This window comes from Conger conger, chromosome 12, assembly GCF_963514075.1.
Source record: "Conger conger chromosome 12, fConCon1.1, whole genome shotgun sequence".
NCBI classification, from domain to species: Eukaryota; Metazoa; Chordata; class Actinopteri; order Anguilliformes; family Congridae; genus Conger; species Conger conger.
This window is the reverse complement of record NC_083771.1, coordinates 30,429,702-30,454,462: the sequence shown is the minus strand read 5'-3', so window position 1 is coordinate 30,454,462 and position 24,761 is coordinate 30,429,702. Positions and strand designations below refer to the sequence as shown.

The 24,761-nt window shown below is 44.6% G+C and overlaps 2 protein-coding genes across 6 annotated transcripts; one reads left to right on the top strand and one right to left on the bottom strand.

Annotated features, from left to right (window-relative positions):
* Positions 1–1,253: 1,253 nt before the first annotated feature.
* Positions 1,254–9,989, bottom strand: LOC133141904 (hexokinase-4-like). The gene is made up of 10 exons (XM_061262722.1): positions 9,909–9,989; positions 9,329–9,491; positions 8,794–8,948; positions 8,567–8,686; positions 8,236–8,331; positions 7,611–7,710; positions 6,603–6,786; positions 3,960–4,115; positions 3,419–3,652; positions 1,254–1,401 (listed from the first exon to the last, which is right to left on the bottom strand). The coding sequence occupies exons 1-10, from the start codon at positions 9,987–9,989 to the stop codon at positions 1,254–1,256; spliced, it is 1,437 nt and encodes a 478-aa protein (XP_061118706.1).
* A 3,807-nt stretch (positions 9,990–13,796) lies between these two features.
* ykt6 (YKT6 v-SNARE homolog (S. cerevisiae)) lies at positions 13,797–24,392 on the top strand. 5 transcript variants are annotated; one of them, XR_009710172.1, is made up of 8 exons: positions 13,797–14,131; positions 16,058–16,212; positions 16,416–16,498; positions 17,380–17,480; positions 18,128–18,232; positions 18,432–18,497; positions 18,701–19,150; positions 20,045–24,392. XR_009710172.1 is itself a non-coding variant. In XM_061263485.1 (8 exons), exons 2-8 carry the CDS (start codon positions 16,109–16,111, stop codon positions 20,078–20,080), a joined length of 597 nt encoding a protein of 198 aa, XP_061119469.1. In that variant the 5' UTR covers positions 13,797–14,042; positions 16,061–16,108; the 3' UTR covers positions 20,081–24,392. The 5 variants fall into 5 exon arrangements, 4 of the variants coding, with proteins under 4 accessions (XP_061119469.1, XP_061119468.1, XP_061119470.1 ...); XM_061263485.1 differs by having other exon boundaries at positions 13,797–14,042; positions 16,061–16,212; positions 18,701–18,802; XM_061263484.1 differs by having other exon boundaries at positions 13,797–14,042; positions 18,701–18,802.
* The last annotated feature ends 369 nt before the right edge of the window (positions 24,393–24,761 follow it).

Sequence of the window (24,761 nt, the reverse complement as noted above, 5' to 3'; positions counted from 1 at the left end):
TGTCGTAATTCATGAAATAAAGGCTTGTTTTTGGTTAAGTCTGAAATACACATTACACCAGGGATCTCAAACTCCAGTCCTGGGGGGGGGGGGGGGGGCGCAGTGTCTGCATGATTTCACGGTTTCCTTTCAATCAAACGGCCAATTTAAGCTTCGGAAACCAGATGTGTGAGCTCTTTAGCCAATCGATGACTTTAGCACTTAAGCCTTGAAACATGCTAAAAAAAAGTGGAAACACATTAAATGCAGAAGACCTCACTGACACAGACTTTAGACAAAGAGCTTCTGAGACACTAGATTAGGGCCAGAGCTAGCGTGATGATTCACAGACAAAAAATATGCACATTGCGACGCCACATTAAGCACCCTGACAAGGCAGGCCCTCGTTAATGGTGGAGGATACATCAGAGAAGGGTTCTGTCGAGACATTCGTATCACAGCTATATCAAAAGTACTTTGCAAAAAAAAAAACTAAAGCAAAACAAGTTTCAGTTTTGCAGAGGCCCCCTCTGGTCAATCACAAGAATGCAGTCTGCCTGTACAAGCTGGACGTAAAGCGTCCTGGGGGAATATGAAGGAACAGACTTGAACTCGTATTTTGGAAGAGATGGTGTGTGCTCATCAGCGCTCTTTTGAACTGACAGAGGATGTTGCAGGGATGAGGACCAACACACACAAACTGGGCATCCAAAATGGGGGAAGACAGGGGTAAAAAAAAAAGGGTCAACATGCTCATTTATTTGCTCCAATGCTTGGTAATACAATAAATGGGGCAAGGGGGGATGAGAATGCTGGGAGACTGCACATAATGGAACAGCTTGGAATTTACTAAAAACCTATTTCAGAAGACAGAATGTGCTGTGAATAGCTTTGTAATGCATCAAATGGACTTTCTGTTACACTATAACAGCCTTGAAGAGCAAGGATTAATTTTTGTAAGCCTGACTGTAACCCTGCAGTAAAAAGCAGTTACCACTCACTCAGATTCAACACAATAAATTACACATCATTGCGCTGCAGCATGCGTTACCACAGGAGAAAATCGAGTCTGTTAGCCCCTGCCTGACAGCTCTTGGTATGCTCTAGTCCTCCTGCGTCCTCAGTCAGGCGTACGGTTTCTTAACCGTTCCGGATTCCTTCAAAAAGGCAAAAGAAGTGATCTTTCGTGGCAAGAGAAACTCCTGGCAACAGAGTCCCATTACACGGCGAGTAAACGGCTCCCCCTTGTGGTTGCAGTGTGTAGCTGCAGCTCTTCACTTGTTGAGCACGCAGGCTGCCGTCTTGCACACCCCCGCGGATATCAGCGCTGCTCCCCGTCCACTACCTTCCTCTGATTGGACAAAGGTGATGTCACAGCATGGTGCCAGCTCACGGACTGCTTTGTGAAATTTTTCTTGGAAACTAAGAAAGACAACCGGGATCAGAAATCAGGATACAGAGAAGCACATTTTTTGTAAATATCTTTTCAGTGCACTATAACCATAAACCTGATTATTAAACAATTTTGGCCAGAAATATGGGTAACAGCTATCAAATTTTGCAAATTTATTAAAAATAAAAAACGAAGAAATCACATGTACATAAGTATTCACAGCCTTTGCCATGAAGCTCAAAATTGAGCTCAGGTGCATCCTGTTTCTACTGATCAACCTTGAGATGTTTCTACAGCTTAATTGGAGTCCACCTGTGGTGAATTCAGTTGATTGGACATGATTTGGAAAGGCACACACCTGTCTATATAAGGTCCCACAGTTGACAGTGCATGTCGGAGCACAAACCAAGCATGCAGTCAAAGGAATTGTCTGTAGACTGCCGAGATAGGATTGTCTCGAGGCACAAATCTGGGGAAGGGTACAGAAAAATTTCTGCTGCTTTGAAGGTCCGAATGAGCGCAGTGACCTCCATCATCCGTAAATGGAAGAAGTTCGGAACCACCAGGACTCTTCCTAGAGCTGGCTGCCCGTCTAACCTGAGCAATCGAGGGAGAAGGGCCTTAGACCAAGAACCCGATGGTCACTCTGTCAGAGCGCCAGCGTTCCTCTGTGGAGAGAGGAGAACCTTCCAGAAGGACAACCCTCTGCAGCAATCCACCAATCAGGCCTGTATGGTAGAGTGGCCAGACGGAAGCCACTCCTTAGTAAAAGGCACATGGCAGCCTGCCTGGAGTTTGCCAAAAAGGCACCTGAAGGACTCTCAGACCATGAGAAACAAAATTCTCTGGTCTGATGAGACAAAGATTGAACTCTTTGGCGTGAATGCCAGGTGTCATGTTTGGAGGAAACCAGGCAACGCTCATCACCTGGCCAATACCATCCCTACAGTGAAGCATGGTGGTGGCAGCATCATGCTGTGGGGATGTTTTTCAGCGGCAGGAACTGGGAGACTAGTCAGGATTGAGGGAAAGATGAATGCAGCAATGCAGCAGACATCCTGGATGAAAACCTGCTCAAGAGCGCTCTTGACCTCAGACTGGGGCGACGGTTCATCTTTCAGCAGGACAACGACCCTAAGCACACAGCCAAGATATCAAAGGAGTGGCTTCAGGACAACTCTGTGAATGTCCTTGAGTGGCCCAGCCAGAGCCCAGGCTTGAATCTGATTGAACATCTCTGGAGAGATCTGAAAATGGCTGTGCACCGACGCTCCCCATCCAACCTGATGGAGCCTGAGAGGTGCTGCAAAGAGGAATGGGCGAAACTGCCCAAAGATAGGTGTGCCAAGCTTGTGGCATGATATTCAAAAAGACTTGAGGCTGTAATTGCTGCCAAAGGTGCATCAACAAAGTATTAAGCAAAGGCTGTGAATACTTATGTGGTTGGCATTTATATAGTGCCTTTATCCAAAGCGCTGTACAATTGATGCTTCTCCATTCACCCATTCATACACACACTCACACACTGACGGCGATTGGCTGCCATGCAAGGCCCCGACCAGCTCGTCAGGAGCATTTGGGGGTTAGGTGTCTTGCTCAGGGACACTTCGACACCACCCGGGCGGGGGATCGAACCGGCAACCCTCCAACTGCCAGACGACTGCTCTTACTGCCTGAGCCATGTCGCCCCCTATGTACATGTGATTTCTTAGTTTTTTATTTTTAATAAATTTGCAAAAATTTCAAAAAAAACTTCTTTCATGTTGTCATTATGGGGTGTTGTGTGTAGAATTTTGAGGAAAAAAATGAATTTATTCCATTTTGGAATAAGGCTGTAACATCACAAAATGTGGGAAAAGTGAAGCGCTGTGAATACTTTCCGGATGCACCGTATCTTGCTTTAATATCATCTTCTCTGTATGGTCATGCAATTTTTGGTTAAATTTGGCTGTCAGAGACAGCAGAAACGTATTGAGCGATCGCCGTTCTGCACGTGCGTGCGTTTGAGCACGTTTGCCCCGGTCCGCCCCCCCTCCTCCCCCTCACCACGGGTGCAGTTTGTAGACGGAGCCGTCCGCGCCCACGGTGATCTTCAGCACGTCCTGACGGCGGCGCTCTCTCATGCGGTTGATGATGCTGGCGAGGCCCGCCCCGCACAGGCGCGCCGCGCGCGTGGACACGCTCTCGCAGGCCAGCCGCACGATGTCGCAGTCCAGCTGCGAGGCCGACAGCCCCAGCCTGGACAGGGTGCTGCAGATCTGCTCCCTGTCCCCCGTGTCACTGCGGAGGGAGGGAGAGGGCAGTCGGCAAACCTGCTGCTAAGAGGCACGGCTGTTAAAAACTATATGACATATGCATGTATTTCACTACAGGAATCGTTTGCATGTGTGATGATGTTTCTGAGGCTTAAGTAGCGTTACGGCAATTTACGTTTTAGCCATGTGAGCTGAGTATCTGTTTAGTGGGCTGCCAGTCAGATGTGATATTGAAGAGAATATCCATATAGAAAAGGATACGTCACGTGAGACTTCCAGCTCTTATGTTTATAAATAACATATTGCAGGAGGTGAAAAGGGCCCATGCTCACCTCTCTATCTGAGACACGAAGCAGGTTTGGAAGCTGCCCCGGGTCTTCAGCTGCCTGGAGGCACGGCCGTGGAACAGCAGGCCCAGGCTCACCAGCTTCAGCAACACCACACGCACCAGCTCCCCCATGTACTTCCCACTGATCAGCTTCTCATAGCTGTGACCACAGGGGGGGGGGGAGGAGAGAGGGGGAGAGGGGGGAGGAGAGAGGGGGAGAGAGTCAGGCGATGAGAGAGAGGGGGAAGGGGGTCAGGAGGTGGGAGAGAAGGGAGGGTTTTTAATTCCTCATGCAAATCTGCATCAGGCAGACCTGGGTTAAATAAACAGGCATTTGAAATGAAACTCTACAGATGTAGGTAAAATTTGAAGACCCTTTCTAATTTGTCAATAAAACCGGTTATTAACAGAAATGTACAATCATACAGAATTAGTAAGAAGTTGTACTGCTGAAAATAGATGATTCTTAGTAAAACTCTCAGTTTAGTTTACTGGTGTTGAAAGTCATTTGAAATAATGATTTGAACCAGGTCCTGGGTCAGCACGCTCATCCGAATGGCACAGTAAACATCCATTAGCCCCCGCCGCACGCTAATGATGGTCTGGCCGCACCAGCTCGCCTTCCTGCCCCAGATTGATGGGCGGTTTATGCCTCTGGTGCGCGGTAAAACGAGGGGGTTGCCCGGATACCTCGCAAAAGCCGCGGCGGCCTACGTCAGCGCGGGGCCTGCCGGATGAGCGCTTCGTCACTGCCCAGCTCATGGGACCGCAGGGCTGAGACACGTCAATATTTGCACTCTCAAATGACCGACAGTGTTTGTACAGTAAATATGAGTCATTGGGAGCAGTGTTTAGGCAAAAGAGTCTGTTTATCTGTGTCTGTGTCATCTCGTTCAACAGTTCACACAGAGAAACAGAGTAGGGTACTTTCTGCAATTCAGTAATGCAAGACGATCAGGTCGGGAAGGAAGTGTGCGAGGGCACTTGCAGGAATGTGGGGGTGTATGGGGGTGACTGGAGGTGTGTGTGTGTGTGTCTGTGTGTGTGTGTGGGGGTGGGAGTGTGTCTGTTTGTGTGTGGAGTGTGTGTGTGTGTGTGTGTGGGGAGTGTGTGTGTGTGTGTATGTGCGTGGGGAGTATGTGTGTGTCTGTGTGTATGCCTGTGTGTGGGGAGTGTGTGTGTGTGTGTGTGTGTGTGTGTGCCTGTGTGTGGGGAGTGTGTGTGTGTATGTGTGTGTGTATGTGCGTGGGGAGTATGTGTGTGTCTGTGTGTGTGCCTGTGTGTGGGGAGTATGTGTGTGTGTGTAGGGAGTGTGTGTGTGTGCCTGTGTTTGCATGTGTGTGGGGAGTGTGTGTGTGTGTGTGTGCCTGTGTGTGGGGAGTGTGTGTGTGTGTGTGTGTGTGTGTATGTGTGTGGGGAGTATGTGTGTGTCTGTGTGTGTGTAGGGAGTGTGTGTGTGTGTGTGTGTGTGTGCCTGTGTGTGCGTGTGTGTGGGGAGTGTGTGTGTGTGTGTGCCTGTGTGTGTGTATGTGTGTGGGGAGTGTGTGTGTGTGTGTGTGTGTGTGGCTGTGTTTGATGTGTGTGGGGAGTGTGTGTGTGTGCCTGTGTGTGGGGAGTGTGTGTGTGTCTGTGTGTGTGTGTGCCTGTGTGTGGGGAGTGGGTGTGTGTGTGTGTTTGTGTGTGTGTGCGTGTGTGTGTGTATGTGTGTTGGGAGTATGTGTGTGTCTGTGTGTGTGTGTAGGGAGTGTGTGTGTGTGTGTGTGTGTGCATGTGTGTGGGGAGTGTGTGTGTGTGTGTGTTTGTGTGTGTGGGGAGTATGTGTGTGTCTGTGTGTGTGTAGGGAGTGTGTGTGTGCGTGTGTGTGGGGAGTGTGTGTGTGTGTGTGCCTGTGTGTGTGTGTATGTGTGTGGGGAGTGGGTGTGTGTGTGTGTTTGTGTGTGTGTGCGTGTGTGTGTATGTGTGTGGGGAGTATGTGTGTGTCTGTGTGTGTGTGTAGGGAGTGTGTGTGTGTGTGTGTGTGTGTGTGGGGAGTGTGTGTGTGTGCCTGTGTGTGTGGGGAGTATGTGTGTGTCTGTGTGTGTGTGTGGGGAGTGTGTGTGTGTGTGCGTGTGTGTGGGGAGTGTGTGTGTGTGTGTGTGTGCCTGTGTGTGTATGTGTGTGGGGAGTGTGTGTGTGTGTGTTTGTATGTGTGTGGGGAGTATGTGTGTGTGTGTGTGTGTGCCTGTGTGTGTGTATGTGTGTGGGGAGTGTGTGTGAGTGCCTGTGTGTGTGTGTATGTGTGTGGGGAGTGTGTGTGTGTGTGTGTGTGTGTGTGTATGTGCGTGGGGAGTGTGTGTGTGTGTGTGTGTGTATGTGTGTGGGGAGTGTGTGTGTGTGTGTTTGTATGTGTGTGGGGAGTGTGTGTGTGTGTGTTTGTATGTGTGTGGGGAGTATGTGTGTGTGTGTGTGTGCCTGTGTGTGTGTGTATGTGTGTGGGGAGTGTGTGTGTGTGTGTGTGTGTGTGTGTATGTGCGTGGGGAGTGTGTGTGTGTGTGTGTGTATGTGTGTGGGGAGTGTGTGTGTGTGTGTATGTGTGTGGGGAGTGTGTGTGTGTGTGTGTGTGTATGTGTGTGGGGAGTGTGTGTATGTGTGAGAGGACCAGACTCACAGCTGCTGGCCGGGGTTGAGTGATGTTCTGTCCACCCTGCGGTCGTACTCCAGACGGAACTCCTCCAGCTCGCCGTTGGCCCCGAAGGCCCCCCACTCTGTGTTCACACACATGCGGCCCTCCTCTCCCTCCACCAGCTCCACCCTCTGCATCTCCTCCATATAGCAGGCGTTACACCCTGTACCTGACAGAGAGAGAGGGGGAGATAACATTTTTAACCATCCTTTATTTACACTCCATTTACACAACATTAAATAATCCAGAAAAATATAATTCTATTCTCTCAACCTATTCCATCTGGAAAAGAAAGCTCACCTCTCTCCACTGAACATATGGAGATAAAACACCCTTATAACACCAGACACTCTGAAACTCTCCATCACTTTATGATGAGAGAGAGATAAAAGGGGAGAGAGAGGGGGGAGAGAGGGAAAGAGGGAGAGACAGAGGGAGACAGAGAGATGGGAGAGGGAGAGGGAGAGAGAGGGGGAGAGAGAGAGTGAGATGGAAGAGAGAGAGAGAGAGAGAGAGGGGGGGGGGGGGGAGAGCAACAGAGAAAACCTGACATATTTGGCATGAAACAGGCCTCTACATGTCACTCACCAGTGGGGATTAATTTATCAGAACATATTCAGTTATTAGAACAATTACACCGTGGATGGCAACACATTGTATTGGCATATCCACAAACCCCCTTTCACAGATATACAGGGCAGCTGAGGTCACAGAAAGTGAGAAAAACAGTAATCAGTGCACCAAGCAGTGCAGAAAGTGAGCAGAGTAGCACGAATGAGACAGAGGGAGCCACAAAAAAATAGACAGGGGAAAGGGCTCCCAGGAGAGACACAAGACAGCTTACTGGAAGAAATTACAGAGATATGGACTCTGTATACGACATTTCTAACACAAATAATAACATCCATATCAAGGCAGAGAGAAGAGTACAACAGCTCAACCAGTCTCAGCCTCTGCGTCTCCACAGAGCGACTCAGAGGAGCTTTCTCTTACCTACGATTACGCCCACCTCACAGCTCCGGTCATCGTAGTAGCAGGAGATCATGGTGGCCACTGTGTCGTTCACCATGGCAACCACGTCCATCTCAAAATCCTGGGCGGCACATTTACATTACATTATTGGCATTTGGCAGACGCTCTTATCCAGAGCAACGTACAGTTCATTAGACTAAGCAGGAGACAATCCTCCCCTGGAGCAATGCAGGAGTAAGGGCCTTGCTCAAGGGCCCAATGGCTGTGCGGATCTTATTGTGGCTACACCGGGATTAGAACCACCAACCTTGCATGTCCCAGTCATTTACTTTAACCACTACGCTACACACATGTTTGAGTCAAGCTCAAGTGTGCCTGCTCTCTGGTGACCCTTCCCACTGCCTCCACGCCCCACTTTAACGGGACCTGATTTACCTGTGACTACAGATCAGCAAGGATTTCATCACAGCAAAGCACAATGCTACTTTTTCCTCCAACTGCTCTTTTCTTTTGCACATGGTGTGATGGTTGACATGATTTACACAATTTCATAAAAACCAATGAGATGAAACACACACACACACACACAAACAGAGATAGACAGAGAGAGAGAGAGAGAGAGAGAGAGAGAGACAGGCAGGCTTACCCCTCTCCTCTGGATAGCATCCCTCAGCAGGCTGACTACATTGTTGCCCTCAGCCCCTGAAGCCTTGAATCCTTTGGTCCAGTTCACGAGGAACCCCTGCAACAGCGACAAGAATTCATTTCATATTAATTCAATTCAATTTAAGCTGCCTTTTTCTGAATAAATATCAGTTTATGATTTTGAAATAAACATTGGACAACCATTCAGCTACTTTGCTCCCAGCAGCCCAGCACCCCCTCCGCCATTTGACTGTGTTTTGACTGTGTTTGCTACCTCACAGCTGTCTTTTGTCAAGTGTGTTTACTTTGACGAGCCGTCCTACGACTCTGACCTTGTCTATGTCCTCGTGTCGGACAGGGAAGGAGAAGGTGAACCCCAGGGGGAGCTTCTTGTGCTTGAGGTGATGCTTTGACAGGAAGTCTGAGATGCACTCAGCAATGTAGTCAAAGAGCTGGAAGAGAGGGAAGGTGAGAGTGAGAGAGGGGAGGAGAAGAGGAACCAGGTCAATGCAAACCGCAATGCTATCTAAACGTTACCATCGGCAGAGCTGACTCTCACCATTTGTGCTGTGCCAGTCATGGCCTTTTCTGGGACGGAGTACACCTGGTGCCTGGTCTCCACCTTCCAGCCCCTCTTCTCATCCTCCCCCACCTTCACCAGCATCACCCGGAAATTTGTGCCACCCAGGTCCAGAGCAATGAAATCCCCCACATCTGAGAAAAAACCACATGCATCCCAACAGTGAGAAGTCACTCATAAAATTAAATGGCATTATTTTAGCAGATGCTTTTATCCAGAATGAAGCAGAAAGATAACTGAATTACTCGACCGGGATGGGATGGGACTAGACTACCAAAATTTTTCTAAAAAGGTTGCAACATCACCAAAGCATAAGGGCAAGCTCTCTAGGTTAAGCAAAAACCAAAAGGCTAATTCTAAACACATACAGGTTACTGTATATCCATATCAAGCCTGAAGAAGAGAAATATACATATTTTGTTGCACTTTACGTATGAAAATGTGTAGAGTATATAGATGGGGGTTCCATCAAACAGGCAAAGAAATAAAAAAAATAAAAAAACAGAACACAAACCTGAACCGTCTGTGGTCAGGCAAACATAAGTTGGTAACATTTTAACGCTGGCCTGGTCGTGCGTCACCACCCCTAGCCCCCGATCCATCTCCAGCTGCATCCTCCTCATCACCTCCTTCAGCTCCTCCGTCTCCAGCCAGAACTCTGACAGGACCTGATCTACCTGTGGAGGAAGGGCAGAGAACGCTAAATAAATGCTACTGTCCGAATAGGCACTAATGGTCAACATCAGTCTGTGTTTTATCACTCCACATCCAACAGTGTGATGCACACACCCTGGAAACATCACTCCAAACTCCAAATATCAGATTTAATTTCCCTCAATGCGAGAGTTCGTCAAACATTCAAACACACAGTGACTAATTGACCGACATGACAATATTTCGCCCACACTACTCTACTACTGGTCTCTGTGAGTTAGCACAGGGCTAAAATCTTGCTCAGGAAAGATGTATATACTGTATGCCCATCTACAGGCTGTCCATCCTGATGCTGACACAACGCTGAAGTACAACCCTGAAGTACACAGCAGACATTCTAACATTACTGATTACAGAGGACCTTAAAATGTGTTCCTTACCATGAGGATTCTCCTTAATATGGAGCTGCATGTTTTGGGCACCTTCATCTTCATCATGCGGCGAGGACTAACACAGGGCATCTTCACCAGTGAGTGTGTAAGAGTGTCTCTACTGTAATGCAATGGGAGCAAGTGAGAAAAAAGTGTGTATGACAGAGTGTGTGTATGTATGTCTGCCACGATGCGAAAGGAGCGAGTAAGAAGAGTGTGTGTGAGAGTGTGTGTGTGTGAGAGCAGTGGGCTGCGAGTGCAACCACATGAGAGGCTCTGCCGTTTTTATTTGTCACAGATGGGGGCTGGCCGGATGCCCTGTTTCTCTTTTACACACACAGACACACTCACACACACACACACACACACACACACACAATCTCTCTCTCTCTCTCTCTCTCTCTCTCACACACACACCAACACAACACACACACACACACACAATCTCTCTCTCTCTCTCACACACCAACACAACACACACACACTCTCTCTCTCTCTCTCTCTCTCACACCAACACAACACACACACACACTCTCTCTCTCTCTCTCTCTCTCTCACACACACACACACACACACACACACACATACACACACACACACACACACTATATTTCTGTATCATTTCATCAAGCATCTCTTGGTCTTCATCACCCAATACGATTGCCAGAGGTGAATGACACTGTTGTGCGTTATTTTTAGAAAACTTATCTCCAGATTTGTTTAGTTTTCATCACTCCTTCCCTGGCATGACCCAAACACTGTTTCTATTTTTGGCCTGGCATTGGCACATGGTTAAGGCCATTCAAATAAAGACAGAGCACCAGTCTGAAATCACAGTAAGTACAATTCTTATAGTCAAAGGCCGATAAAGGGCACTTTTATAGACCATATACAAAAAGGAAAAGATATACCACCACAAATATAGTCCTAACATGAATGTAATTATGTTCATATAATTAAAATAAAAAAGTTTACATAAAAATGATGAATTTCAAATGAATCCTTATTTGTTCAGAGAGGTCCTACTGTGGACAGGTCTCTTTCCAGAGGAGCCCTGCTTCCAGAACGTGATTCCAAAAGAATTCAGAGAAAAATTACATTTAAAAAAAGTCAGTTTCAACAACAGAAGTGCAGTACACAAATAAATAAAATCTATTCAAATTAAAATCTATTAACACAAAAACATGTACACTCAGTAAACGTATCCCTAAAGAAGTTCATGAACTGACCAAGTGAGACAAGATAATGTAATTTTAGTGTATTTTGAAGGACATTCCAAGTATGCAAGGCCAATAAACTAAAGGTCAGTTCAGTTCAGACAGAACATTGAGGGATATAGCAAGTTATGGTATTTGGTAAGGTAATTTGCCAAAAGGGAATTGCCAGTGAAGAAGAGAAGTGAAATAAAATCTTCTGAAGAGCTTTTGGCCCTTCTACTGGATAGGGATGGACATCCTACATACTGATAAGGAATCACAGCGATGAGAGGGAAACCTATCACCAGTAATAATATGGATTGCTCAGTGGTAGACTGCATCCAATGATTTTAAGGGGTGCCAGTTGCATACATACATTATTAGATTTCTGAAGTCAGAAAGGTGGTCTACAGATAGCCTAGAGCTTTCTGCACTTTACATTTGGTTTCAGTTGATGCACTGTTTTAGTAAGTAACGGGCATAACATTGTGGTGCTCCTAGGAATGTAAACCATCTGCCTCAATATATAAAATTCTATGAGACAAGTGAACAAGTTACAAGCAGCATATCACAAGGGATGCAGCAGAGGTGGTGCCATAACCAGCCCTAAAGCCAGATTGGCAGTTATTTAAGACACCTTGGTCCGGTTTCACAGACACTGATTAAGTTTAGTCCTGGACTAAGATGAGTTTTGTATGGAGAATTTCCATACAAAATTGAATTCAGTCTAGGACTAGGCATAGTCTGTGTCTGTGAAACTAGGCCTTTGTGTTTGAGTTGGACATTAAAAAGGGACTTGGATAAAGATGAAAGCTTTGAAATGGGACAATTATCCAATTCACTAGGTCAGCACCTTTATGATGAATTAGCACCACTTCGCCATGAAGGGTACAGCTAGTTTTAAAAGAACACAATCCAGCAAGTCTGCACCTGTACATTTTGGATATTTGTATTTAGCTGGGTATCATGCACATCTTTGATGGTAAATGGATGGAATCTATCAATATCATTACATTACATGTAATTTGCCTTACGCTTTCATCCAAATATCATCCAGAAGAAGGTTTTCTTTTGAGAGAATAATTTTACTTATTTAAAAAAAAAAAAGAAATCTTGAAATTGTGACATGTATGGTCCGAGGTTCATAGAGTGCAGTGTTGCCAGTGAGTTGAAAGATTCCACAACAGTTCATGGGGAGGGTCAGGTCACTGCCTCAGGTGAAGCTTATCAGTGCAAACACAAGCCTAAATTTAGATCTGAATCTTTTGCAATGTCAAACCAGCTGAAATTATTGTAGGTGAATGGGCCATGACTAAATATACACTCAGTAAGCACTTTATTAAGTATTTATTATACTTTTTTTTTTAAACTTTTACTGCTGTAGCCTATCCACTTAGAGTTATGATGCGTTGGGGTTTCAGAGATGCTCTTCTGCATACTGCTGTTGGTCATGTTGGTAATGTGTGGTTTTTTGCATAACTGTCACCTTCCTGTCAGCTTTGACGAGTCTGGCCATTCTCCTCTGACATCTCTCATTAACAAGGCGTTTATGTCTGCTGCCTTTTTTTTTGCGCCATTCTTTGCAAATTCTAGAGACTAGTGTGCGTGAAAATCCCAGGAGATCAGCAGTTCCAAACCACCCTGTCTTCATCTAAGTTGCCAAAGACCTTTACTCCACCTAGTGGCACGTGAGTCCCAAACACATCCTCGCTCGTGTGACCATGCAATAACCAATTGATATTGGGAAAATTAGATTAACGGGAAAATAGGAATATATTATAAAACTATGGCGCAAGATAAAACACCGCCGCACAGATACGCGTTGGAATTCCCATTTCCAAAACGTTTGGGTAACAGATGGGTCTAATAAAATAATCCCCTTTATTTATGCAATTCAGCAGGCTGATTCTACTGATTTTTAGACAGTTTTTCTAAACTGTCTTCTCCAGAAAGCATTATTCTGATCCATATACCATTACATTTTACATTAATGGCATTTGGCAGACGCTCTTATCCAGAGCGACGTACAACAAAGTGCATCCCCATAACCAGGGATAAGTGCGCTGAAAGACCCTAGAGGGAAGTACAATTTCAACTGCTACCTGCACAACAAAGATAAGGACCAGGGCCTATTTGATTATAATAATAATAATAATAATAATAATAATAATAATAATAATAATAATAATTATTATTATTATTATTATTATTATTATTATTATTATTATTTATTTATTTATTTATTTATTTATTTATTTATTTATTTATTTATTTATTTATATTTTTTTCCTTCAAACCGCAACACGCAAATGTATGAACAAACCCCTTAACTAGCCAAACACAGCTTACATAGCCAAACTAAAACATCCTGATACACGGAAAGTAAATCACAGAAAGACAACAATTAAGGTTCACAGGGAGGTATGGAGGGACAGGGAGAGGTGCTGCTTGAAGTGGTGCGTCTTCAGAGGTGCGTCTTCAGTTTGCGCTTGATACCACAAGATTTCAGATGGAATCCAGATAGAATTTTCAGTCATTTACTCATCTGTTTGACCAAGCGCATTTTTAAAGCAATGTATCACTGAATGGGGAAAATAAATGAAAGCAGTATTCCCAATTTCTCCCAATTCTTACATTTGTCTGGAACGCAACATGCAATTGTAGCGGTGTCCGCTGGTCTTTTCTGGGGGTTGGACCCATTTCCGCCAGTGACGTGGTGTAGAAAAATCAAAAGAGAAACTCTCTGTATTCCACGGGTCCGCTGTGTGGAAAGACACGCCTAGTCAGTTGTTGTCAATCACCATCTACCTTTCGACTCATTTTCTACTAACTAAAACCCTTGTCATAAATACTCTACATTTGGCTTTGAAGCGAACTTGAATCGTGGACGGCTACGGAAAGGTTTGGATTCAGGCGGGGTTTTGAAGCCAGTTAGCAACCTAGCAAGGTTAGTAGCTAACGTTAGACTAGCTAATCTTATCTGTAGCTAGCGTCCATCGGATATACAGTAACATCAAAGTATTCTCATAATAGAGGGTAAGGACGTTTTCTTGTGGAAATCCAATATTAACATCTGTAATTAGAGGTAACGCTAGTAACATTGGCTTTGTTTATAACGTCGCTCACAAGTCAGCTCTTAACTTAGTTAGCTGACGTCAGCTGGCTATCTAGATGGTCAAATTCCCAACTTTGTTGGCTAACCGAATGCTCACTACTAATATAGGCATCTAGCATTAAATTGGTTCTTTGATGTGGAGATGAATTGTTAGATCTCAGCAACGTAGATAAACGTACTTAGCGATTATCTTGCTATGTCGCGAGCTAGCTAGCTTTTCTGATTGGAATTGCTCAGACCAAACAAGGTAGTTTTAGCCATTAAAAACCAATTAGCCGAGCCAACCATTACCTAGTTGGCGAACAGTCGTGATGCTTAGCTTGCTACATTTTAAAGTTACTTGGACATGCTTTGTCATGTTATAAGGCCACGGTCCTTTGCTCCGTAGTTGGTCGCTAGCTGTACTAGTTTGATAGTTTAGCCAACTTAGCTACCATTTGGATTCATGCATAAACTAGCTATGCAAGCTAACGGATCAGCTCTATCGGATAAACTAGATTCCATCGGTAGACTACAGAGTAGGGAAAGCAAGGTGCAAAAAGTCTTTATATACTGTAGAATATCAATACCAATACCAGTGTATAGCGATGCAATAATTAAAGATGGATAATGTATAACTGGAATTAGGCCTATTAGACTAGTTACTCTGCACATATGTGTGAGGAATTTGCTCGACAAAGTATTGCCACTGATTTATGTGTGTTCACCCGTAAAGTTACATCCCGGGTTGCTCTTGTTTTACGTAGTATTTCTTGGTCACGATCGCGGGATCTCTGTTGTCTGTTCTGCTTTTTCTGCACCTCTGTGTAAATGACAGTTGTGTCAAGTTAAACAAATCTACTACGTTATCGGTGCAAATATTAATACTATTTTGCTCTTTTTCCTCACCACTTGTTCTATTCCGTATACAAGCAGCAAGATACAGTGAGCACCATAATTCATTGGACAGTGACAATGGCACAACTATTTTTTTCACTTTGTGTTTTAAAGGGTACAATGACAAAGTGGTTTGACAGGCTGAAAGTGGAAAATCCTTCACTGGCCGAGTCGGTCACCAGATTGAACCGCAATTTAACATACAGTTTACATGCTGAAGAGGGGACTGAAGGCAAAAAGGCCCTGAAACAAGCAGGAACTGAAGAGGGCTCGAGTCTGGAGTCCAGTACCTGGCAGAGCATCACCAGGGAACATACCCAGTATCTGCTGATGTCTGTGTCGCAGACTTCCAGCAGTCATTGCATGCAAAGGATATGTGACCAAATATAAAAATGAATTCTTTATCCTACGTTGTAATGCATGTTGTGCTATGTACAAAAGGTTCTAGAAATTAAAGCTGACAGTCTCTACTTCAGCCTCATTGTCATTGTATCCTTTCATATTCAAAGTGCAAGAGTTCAGAACCAAAATAACAAAAGAAATGTGTCACTGTCCAATGAATTATGGTGCTCCCTGTGTAGTTATCTGTAGTGTTGACTTTTATAAACTCCTTACGAGGTGAGCTTTGTTACATTTGCCACACCATTTAGCGGGTCACGTGTAAAAAATATGCACATTTTTCTGCCTTGCCTTCAGCTGGAATATATATATATTTTTTCTTTTTTAATGGAAATTGTGTTTTACACAGTAAATGCCTATTTCTGGAATGTTAACTTGCCATTCAGGCCTAATCCAATGACATGGCGGCTGGAATGAAAGCCAGTGTTTGACTGCATGGGGGGGAACTGACGCATTATCAGTGGTAACTGATAATTTGGTTTGTGCGAACTGTGTTGTTAGCTCTTATTTTTCTGAGCATGCTGCTGTTCGTGAACCATGTCATTAGCTCTCTCTCCCTCGTGCTGTTTCAGTAGCAGTTGTGTCTCAGTGAGGAGAGGTTACCCACCCCCCCCCGAATCGCCATGAAGCTCTACAGTCTCAGCGTCCTTCACAAAGGCTCCACAAAGGCCAACCTGCTCAAGGCTGCCTACGACCTCTCCTCCTTCAACTTCTTCCAGCGGTCCAGGTGAGTGGGAGATGGCAGCTTTGGCTAATTACTTAGTCTCTTTTTCATAATTATGTTTTGAAAAACACATTCAACATTTGTGTGCGGAAGTCATGAGTCGGTTGAAGGTGTCTACTAAGCAAATTAAATGAGTGATGCTGACTAGGCAGTTGTAAGGAGCAAATCATTTTTCATCGTCATCACTACCGTCATCTCTCTCTCAGTGTCCAGGAGTTTATGACATTCACCAGTGCCTTAATTGTGGAGCGCAGTTCTCAAGGGAGCCGAGCCTCAGTCAAAGAGCAAGGTGAGAGAGCTACATGTGATGATCCCATTATTCCCTGTCAGTCTCTCACTCGCATTCTTTCTCTCTCACACACACTTCTCTCGCACGCATGCACACACGCACACACACTGTCAGTTTCTCAAACTTGCGTGCGCACTCACTCACACACTGTCAGTTTTTCTAACTCGCACCCTTTCTCTCTTACGCACACACACACACACACACACACACACACACACACACACACACACACACACACAATGGCCTGCAGTGGTGTGTTTGCCAGTATGATTGCATCTTGTGCACCCTAATCTGAGCTCAATCATGTGCTCCATAATGAGGGCCCTGCTCAGGAAACGACTGTTAATGGCCATTCATTGGGATGTGACAAGGATAGGGTACACTATCTTCTCCAGCAGTAGCATGAAGCTGAGACAAATGAAAGGAAAAATAAAATGTTAGAGCCTTTTTGAGACCCAAGTTGTGAGTAAATAATTTTACCTAATTGTTTGTTTGGTTTCAGGCTAAATTCTGCTGGTCATTATGTCTCTTCTCATTACAGTCAGTGTTGATTTCCTTTTTGTGAGGAGTATAGCTCTCAGCTCTACTGTAGTACTATGTGCCCTGTAGCATGTAGGTTTTTCAGGTTAGTACATTGGAGAGGGTCACATACTTCAGGTAGCACAAAATGGGAAGAGAGGGGAAAAAAGGCATTATGTATTATTTTTGCTTGGCGGTGACTTGCATCTCTCCAATGGAAAAGGATCTTGCAGTAATGTATTCGGTCAAAGAATTGCAGTGCAGTGCAGAATTTCACGAGGGCCACAGAATTTTAGACCTTACTCATCACAGGAAGTGATGTCACAGTGCTGACTGGTGTGCTTACCCTCCCCTGCCTGCAGAGTACCTGTGTCACGTGTACGTGCGGAACGACTCGCTGGGCGCCGTGGTGATCGCAGACAACGAGTACCCGTCCAGGGTGTGCTTCACGCTGCTGGAGAAGGTGCGTTTACGTTTGCAAGCTCCTCAGGAAAACAGTGTCTTCTGTGCAGATGTTAGAAACCTGGCACGTGTGTTATGGGTATGTCAGCTTCATTGTACTAAAACATGTGGTGACTGATTGTAGACTACTGGCTGTGATTGGCCATCCACACTGGGCCTAACTTTCCCCCGGGAGTCGGTGTGTCCTCGTCTCGTTGTGCACCAGTGATGCCGGCGGTGTGCTCTTGTATTGGAGTGACCGTGCAGTGAATCGCTGTTGGCTGCATCCCTGTGCAGACACCTTAGTGACTTGGCCCTTACTGGGAGCGTCAGGAGGTAGACAGCCGGAGCAAACGGGATTTGCCGGTCTCTGGGGCGGCCTGCCTGCTCCTTTTATAGGCTCATGTTTGTGACAGGGAGGTTGTAGATTTGCTTCCAAGGCGGTGCGCTGAGTTGACTCACCAAATACTTTCAGCTCATGAATGGATTAAATGTAAAAACAAAAAGACAAAAAAGAAAGAAAAGTAAGCTGCCCTGTGTAAGAGCTTTTGTTAAATGCTTGAGTGCTAATGCTTATGAACTCTGATATCCAGTGCCGTTCTCATGAGAGGTAATCGGTATGGAAGGTGTCGTTGATGTAACTTACCATCGTGTGTTCTCCCGTTGTAGGTACTGGAGGAATTCTCCAAACAAGTGGACAGCATAGACTGGCCCTCTGGGTCTCCTGCCACTATCCAATACACAGCCTTGGACAGTCATCTTGCCAAGTATCAGGTGAGTGTACTACAACAGCAAGAGTGCTAGTTTCCAAGTACCTAACATTGTGAAGGTGTCAGGATGTTGTAATTATACACAATGTAGTCTTGATTAATCTATAATCAAGACTGTATAATCAAGTATAATCAGGCTGATTTCTATTGGCTTCCTTTTACTGCCGTGGCTGTATCCATGGAGACTGATTGTTTTGTTCCAGAATCCTCGGGAGGCAGACCCCATGTCCAGAGTGCAGGCTGAACTGGATGAAACCAAAATCATTCTGGTGAGCCAATCCCATCCCTTTCAGTGTGCCTGTCCCACAATGCACTCCTGGAACACTTTTAGAATGAGCGTATCTTCTGACGACGAGGGCAGAGACACAAACGGCATTCATATCCTTTCTACAATTTACTCCGGGAACATTTATCTTCTCACATGCATACGTTTAAATCGGTCTGTAGTTGTGACTTTGCTTTTTCCCAATAGCACAATACCATGGAGTCACTCTTGGAGAGAGGAGAGAAGCTAGATGACTTGGTGCAGAAGTCAGAACACTTGGGAAACCAGTCCAAAGCCTTCTACAAGACCGTGAGTTTTTGAGGGCAGCCTTGTTCAGTCAGGATCTGTAAATTAGTTACATGGTCACTGCAGGCTTGATGTGATGCTATATACTCTGTAGTCATTGGGAAGTGGTGAGTATAGACTATTCAGCTAGAGTATCGAGCATGGCATCAAGCCTGTATTAAATACACTGTGGGCCCCTGCTCACATAACTCGGTAAAGGCATTCTTCTTGATTTTCGTGTCATTTACTGTTTCTACCTGTTCCAGTTATGTGTTCTAATGTTCTTGCTTCAGTCAATGGTTGACAGGTTCCTTTAACTCCACCCTTTATCAGGGTCCAGGAGACCTCAATCGCGGTGCTCATGGAACAGAGGTGAAAGGCCACTACTGCGTGATAGAGCTGTGTGCTTGTTTGTGCTGACACGAGTGTCGTTTACGCTCAAGTCACTCTTCTGTGTCCTCTTCTGTGTTCCGGACGCAGAAAGAGGAAGTGACCCGTGTGAGGGAAACTGACTTTTTGTGCACTGCTGTAACGATGAAGCCAGCTGCGCTATGCTATGCTAGGGAAACTGACCGTTTGTGTGGTGCTGTAATGATGAAGGCAGCTGCGCTATGCTATGCTAGGGAAACTGACCGTTTGTGTGGTGCTGTAACGATGAAGGCAGCTGTGCTATGCTATGCTATGCTAGGCTAGCAGCAGGAGTGAGCGATCCCACAGCACAGGCAGGCAATGCTAGGAGCAGCAGCGCCGGGCCATCCATCTTCTGTCATCTAATGGGATTTGCCTCCTCTATCATGACAGGATCACATTTTTCATGGTGGGGAAATGCTTTTTGTGCTTTGAACCTGTTGCATCTTTTGAGGTATATGTGCGCCCTCTGTTGGTGGGGACGGTGTACTACAGCAGTGCAATTTAGACCACATTTCCTGGATGTGAAGACTCAACCTTTAAGCCTTTACACACAGTTGGTTCATGAACTAAACCGTTGGTTCATTCTCATGTATTAAAACACACTTCATTAGAGGTGACATTAGGGTTTTATAGAGAAGAAATTTTAAATAATTAATTATTTAATAAATATCTAGTCTGTTTTTGGTTAAAGGTTTGTGTTGCCAAATACATGCAATTCTTTATGTAAAATGCTTAGGAGAAATGTTTCCATGAAGGAAGGTTGTGTGTGTGTGTCTGTATTGCCACCCACGTGTGTGTGTGTCTGTGTGTCTGTGTGTCTGTATTGCCATCCACGTTTGTGTTTGCACTCCGCAGGCTCGGAAACAGAACTCGTGCTGTGCGGTAATGTGAGGATGGCCCACTCTACTCCAGGACTCTCGGACCACTCCTTCACCCCCACCCGCCCACCGGCCCCCCCAGGGTGCCTCTCTGACCAGCTGCTGCACAGTCCTGAAAGGGGGGTACTGGGGTAGGGGGAGGGGGGGGTTGAGGGGACGGTCACACTCCATAGGAATGCTAATTTGGATAGTATTGAAAAGCCCAATATTTATTATTGTTTTTGAAAAGAGGAGCGGGGGCTGATTTTGTGTACAGTGCTGCTCTGTGCTGTGACCGTCATCGTATCTGAGCGTTTGTGGGTGTTCGCTCCTTTCAGTGGGTCTGTTCGCCGTCTTTGCACTTTGGGGTTTGGCGAAGGTGTTGGGAAATTTCTGTTTGTTCAAGCGAGGGGGTGCATTCAACCTTGTGCGTGCGTGCGTGCGTGCGTGCCATTTAGTCTCAGGCAGTCAGTCTATCAGTCTCATTCCATGGTAGAAAATCCAAGGCTGTTATAGTCATTCATATTAAATGTGACTCGGTTCCTGTCTTAATACTCATATGTGGCTGTTGATCAGGTTTAGGTGTAAAGTACTGTGCCAGTCTCAAGGTTTTTTCTCATGATCAGCATAGTGGCCAAACTACCCTGCCAAGCCACTGAACTGACAGCTTAAAATGACTTCTGTGTGCATCTCTGCAGAGCTGGTGATGTATTGAATCAGAGTGAATCTTGTCAGTGATGTGATTATTATAAAAAATTTTTATAGTCCTTAAACCCACAAAGTTTATGCTGTGTGCTGGTATTTTAGAAGAATCGGACACAAAGTGTGCATGTTTAATATACTGTGGTCAAAGCTGGTGTTTTACAGCTATTGGGACACTATGTGTGCGTTTGTGTGTGAACGTGAAAAAATCCAATGCACAATCACCTGAATATCTCCTTTGGACTTTATGTGGTCTGTTTGTGACAACTAGATGGCGCTGTATCCTTGTGAGCCCCCAGCTCACAAGGCATTAAACCTCCCAGGAACTTGGCAATCATGGAGCGAAATTGGTGTTGGGTGTTACCTCTGTACTTCCACCCAGCTTTGGGGGACGGCAGGCAGGGGTTAATATTCTGCGTTGGACTGGATACAGCGATGGTTTCGCGAGGGAACAGCTTGTCAGTTGCAAATTTGAATATTTTAGGCCACGGCGGCCCTGTGTGGCCTATGCATATGTGGTTTGTGTATGGAATGTATGGATGGATTAATCTTTTGTGCATTTTTGCTAACAAATATTACAATTTGGAAACATTCCTGGAGATCCTTTGCTGTTCTTAAATTGCTTTGTGGAAAGGACTGGAAGTGCGGCCGATAGTGGAGTAAGAAATAGTTTGTTTGGCGTACAGAATAAAAAGCATTTGGGGGGGTAAGGCGGGGGGTGGTGCGTTGATCCCGTTTTGATATGAAGCCTCATTAGTAGTGTGATTGATGGAAGTCAGCCCCTCCCTCTTCTCCAGCAGTCCCCTGGGCCGTCCCCACCTGTACTACCTGCAGATCGACACACGGGCCACTGGCACACTGCGCGCAAAATTCCAGCTAAGAATCCATCCGTTTGTGGAAACAAGGGTGCGCGGTTCGGGGTTAGCTCTTCGCTAAGAGCCGAAATGGCTCTCGATGGCATTTCGCCCAGAGTGGCGGGCTAGCCTGTGGCTGCTTCCTGTCACCGCCACCTGTGTTCGGTCTGGTCACAGGCGTCATTTAATGAAACGGGCAGACCATTTAGCACCTGGCTTACCGTGTGGAGCTGCACTTCCTGTGTGTGCTACTCAGTCTCTCTTTGTTTCCCTTTAATATTCAGACAAAACTGCAGCAGGTACAAATGGGGACGGCTCATGGTTGCTGAAGTGACATTTGTGGGCCTTTGGCCATGTGTATAATAATGGGTTCAGAAACCTCTTCCTGCAGATTTCAGGATCACTGACCTAGCTGTTGATCTGTTTGATGGCTTGCTAGGATTCTGCTTTTATTTTTGCTTATGCAGTTTTCCGATCATTGAGTTGAGCCAGGCCATTTCCTCTTCCAGACTAATTGTTCAGTGAAATTGCTAGCGAGTCCTGAAGTGGTGATAAATTACTGATTTTATTGTTTGTTTTTGCCACAGTAGAATTTGTCCTACTTGAGTCCGTCTGGATTTAAAAAAATACCCACAGAAATTGACAGGAAGTTTGAAATTCAAGGATTCAGTTATTTTCCTTTTTTAACTAAATTAACATGGGATTGCCCCAAAACCTGACCTTTCCTTTCATTTTAGACTTTATGTGTAGAATCCCTTCATGCAGTTTAATATGCAGTTATACGGCTTAATAATAGTAATGGTAAAGAAGTCACGTCTGCCCTCATTCCGCACTGGAGATGATGATCCTAAAAGAATCTCTGCATTCATCTGCAGGGCTCAGGCTTATGAGAATGAGTGGAATTTAATGGTATCACTGCCATCAGAAAGGCAGTTGCGTCTAAAATGCAAGTGTAGTGTATGAAAATTCTATTCTGCAAGTCCCAAACTCTAAAAACGCATTCTCTAAAGGTGCGTTATGTCCGAGGATGTAAGTTATCCTTCAAGGCAGTCACTGCAGAGAAAGAAAAAATCTAGTTGTGATTTCCTGTGTCAATTTGTGTTTGGTTTGTAACTGTAAACTGAATAGAATATTAAGCTTTCTGTAAAGTCATAAGAATTTTAAAATGAACACCAGATTAAGGATGCCAAAGCAAATGCACCCATCCAGTACTGGTTTAAAGGCAATATTTTTATTCTGGCTATATACAAAACATACTGGTTTACTCGACACAGGAGTTGGGGCCCTGTGGAACAGGCTTCCGGATAACTCCAGTGAATTAAGACACCTGTATCCTTCACTCCGTGTGCCTCCGGAGCCTTCGGCACGCACTTTGTGTTTTCTGTCTACTGCGCGTCTCTGGTCGGTGGTGTGACGTGTGTGCGAGTCTTGTGAGCTTGGTTTGTGCTTACAGTGCGGACAGGAAGGGGCCTGCGAAAGACTGGGGCAAATCCAGGGACTGTTGCCGCTTAGTGAGTTTCTCGCTGGCCTTAACTTTGCGCTGTTTTTTGTCTGCCTAAAGAAAGCAGGAATAACTGACTGACAACTTTGGTCATTTTCTTTCTTTTTTGGCCAGTGCAGGGCAGGCGGTGGGGGGCTGAGGTGTAACTCGATGTACCTAAAAATTGCCCTGTATGCTTCATTTTACCTGTTTCAAAAAATAAAATACTGTACTACCAAGCATTAAGTATCCTTTATTTACACTTTACCCCTCTTGTTTCACACACTTGTTTAAAAAATGGGAATTACCTGTTCATAAATGTATTGACTTGCAACTGATCTGATGTCTAACATGCCTTCAGGGTTTTTTAAAGTTACCGGCAGTTTGGTTTGGGGGGGAACTTTTATTTATTTATTTTTTTTGGAAATACAGAATGCAGTGCTACCTATAAAATTGGATTTTGGTATTACACATGGGATATTTTAATAAATTCTTTATCCATATGTTAAATGTCACTTTTGTTTCTACTGTAAAGGCTGCGTTTGGTTTGTTCAGGATGTGACGGTATGCTACAACTCTTTCTGTATCAGTATATATATTTTCTTTTCTTTCTCACTTTGTGAAACAAGGTGGTGCCAGGCTCAAAATGCATGATCAATTCACTGAAGACACTGTAGTCTACCTGGCAAAGACCAGGTCCACACAACATTAAGCATTCGCACAGACATTCATTTTCTCTGCATTACAACTGCTTGATTTTCCTGAATTCTTAAAATAATTTCGTCCATTACTTTCTTTCCTTGCTCTTTTTTTTTTTTTTTTTTTGTTTAACAAAATGTACTTGTCCAAGGTGAATTTTCTTGTTATTATGGTAGGTATTGTCTTTTACAGTAATTCAATTTGAACCGCTGTTTGTGTATTGAAACTGTTCAGGATGGGGATCTGTAACATCTCATTTTATGGAGTTCTTTAAATGTGAAACTTTAATCATATGAAGGCCAAATGTTATAATTGTAGTACACATAACTATGGTGTCATCATAATGACTGGACTGTCTGTTGATTCATGGCTACAGAGAAGAAAATGTGAAAGTTTCTATCTGATGGGTGCACTTATTCGTTGGATACATTACTAAAGACGTTTTTTTTTATCTCAAGCTGTGTTTATGCTTTCCATTCTTTTTGTAAAATCAGTTATTTGTAACCTATACATATATTATATTTTTGTTTTATAATATGGTTGATTTGTCAATTTATGAAACATGAACTTAAAAGAAATATTAAATGTTTTTTCTTTTACGCTTTGTATAACTTGTAATCGTGTACTGTATATAGAACTCAGAAAATTCTATTTGTTTGGTCACTGCACAGTCCTACACCCATTTCCTGTTCCTACGTCTTGGCAGTGAAATGGAAGTGCAATACTTTCCCCCCCCCAAGTAGGCTGCTGTACTGGCAAGATCGAGCTGGTAATTGAAATGTGTTGTACGTAGCATATTGCTGGGTGAAGTTTAGAGAGCCATAGCAAAATTCACACATGTATTAGCCTAAGTAATGCAATGTTTAACATACAGAGATTATTCAGACAATAAAATGTAGTTCCCAAAGTACATTGGTAGCCCATCGTAACTAGAGCTACCAATATTGTTGTTTCAGGCCTTTCGTAAATTGGTAGTAGAA

Bases quoted from the DNA above. Each gene is read 5' to 3' on its own strand.
- LOC133141904 (XM_061262722.1), bottom strand. From the start codon at position 9,989: ATGCCCTGTGTTAGTCCTCGCCGCATGATGAAGATGAAGGTGCCCAAA. The intron at 9,492-9,908 runs GTAAGGAACACA...CTTCCTCCACAG, and splicing joins TATTAAGGAGAATCCTCATG to GTAGATCAGGTCCTGTCAGA. The intron at 8,332-8,566 runs GTCAGAGTCGTA...TCGCTGTTGCAG, and splicing joins GACACGAGGACATAGACAAG to GGGTTCCTCGTGAACTGGAC.
- ykt6 (XM_061263485.1), top strand. From the start codon at position 16,109: ATGAAGCTCTACAGTCTCAGCGTCCTTCACAAAGGCTCCACAAAGGCC. The intron at 16,499-17,379 runs GTGAGAGAGCTA...CCCTGCCTGCAG, and splicing joins AGCCTCAGTCAAAGAGCAAG to AGTACCTGTGTCACGTGTAC. The intron at 18,233-18,431 runs GTGAGTGTACTA...GTTTTGTTCCAG, and splicing joins GTCATCTTGCCAAGTATCAG to AATCCTCGGGAGGCAGACCC.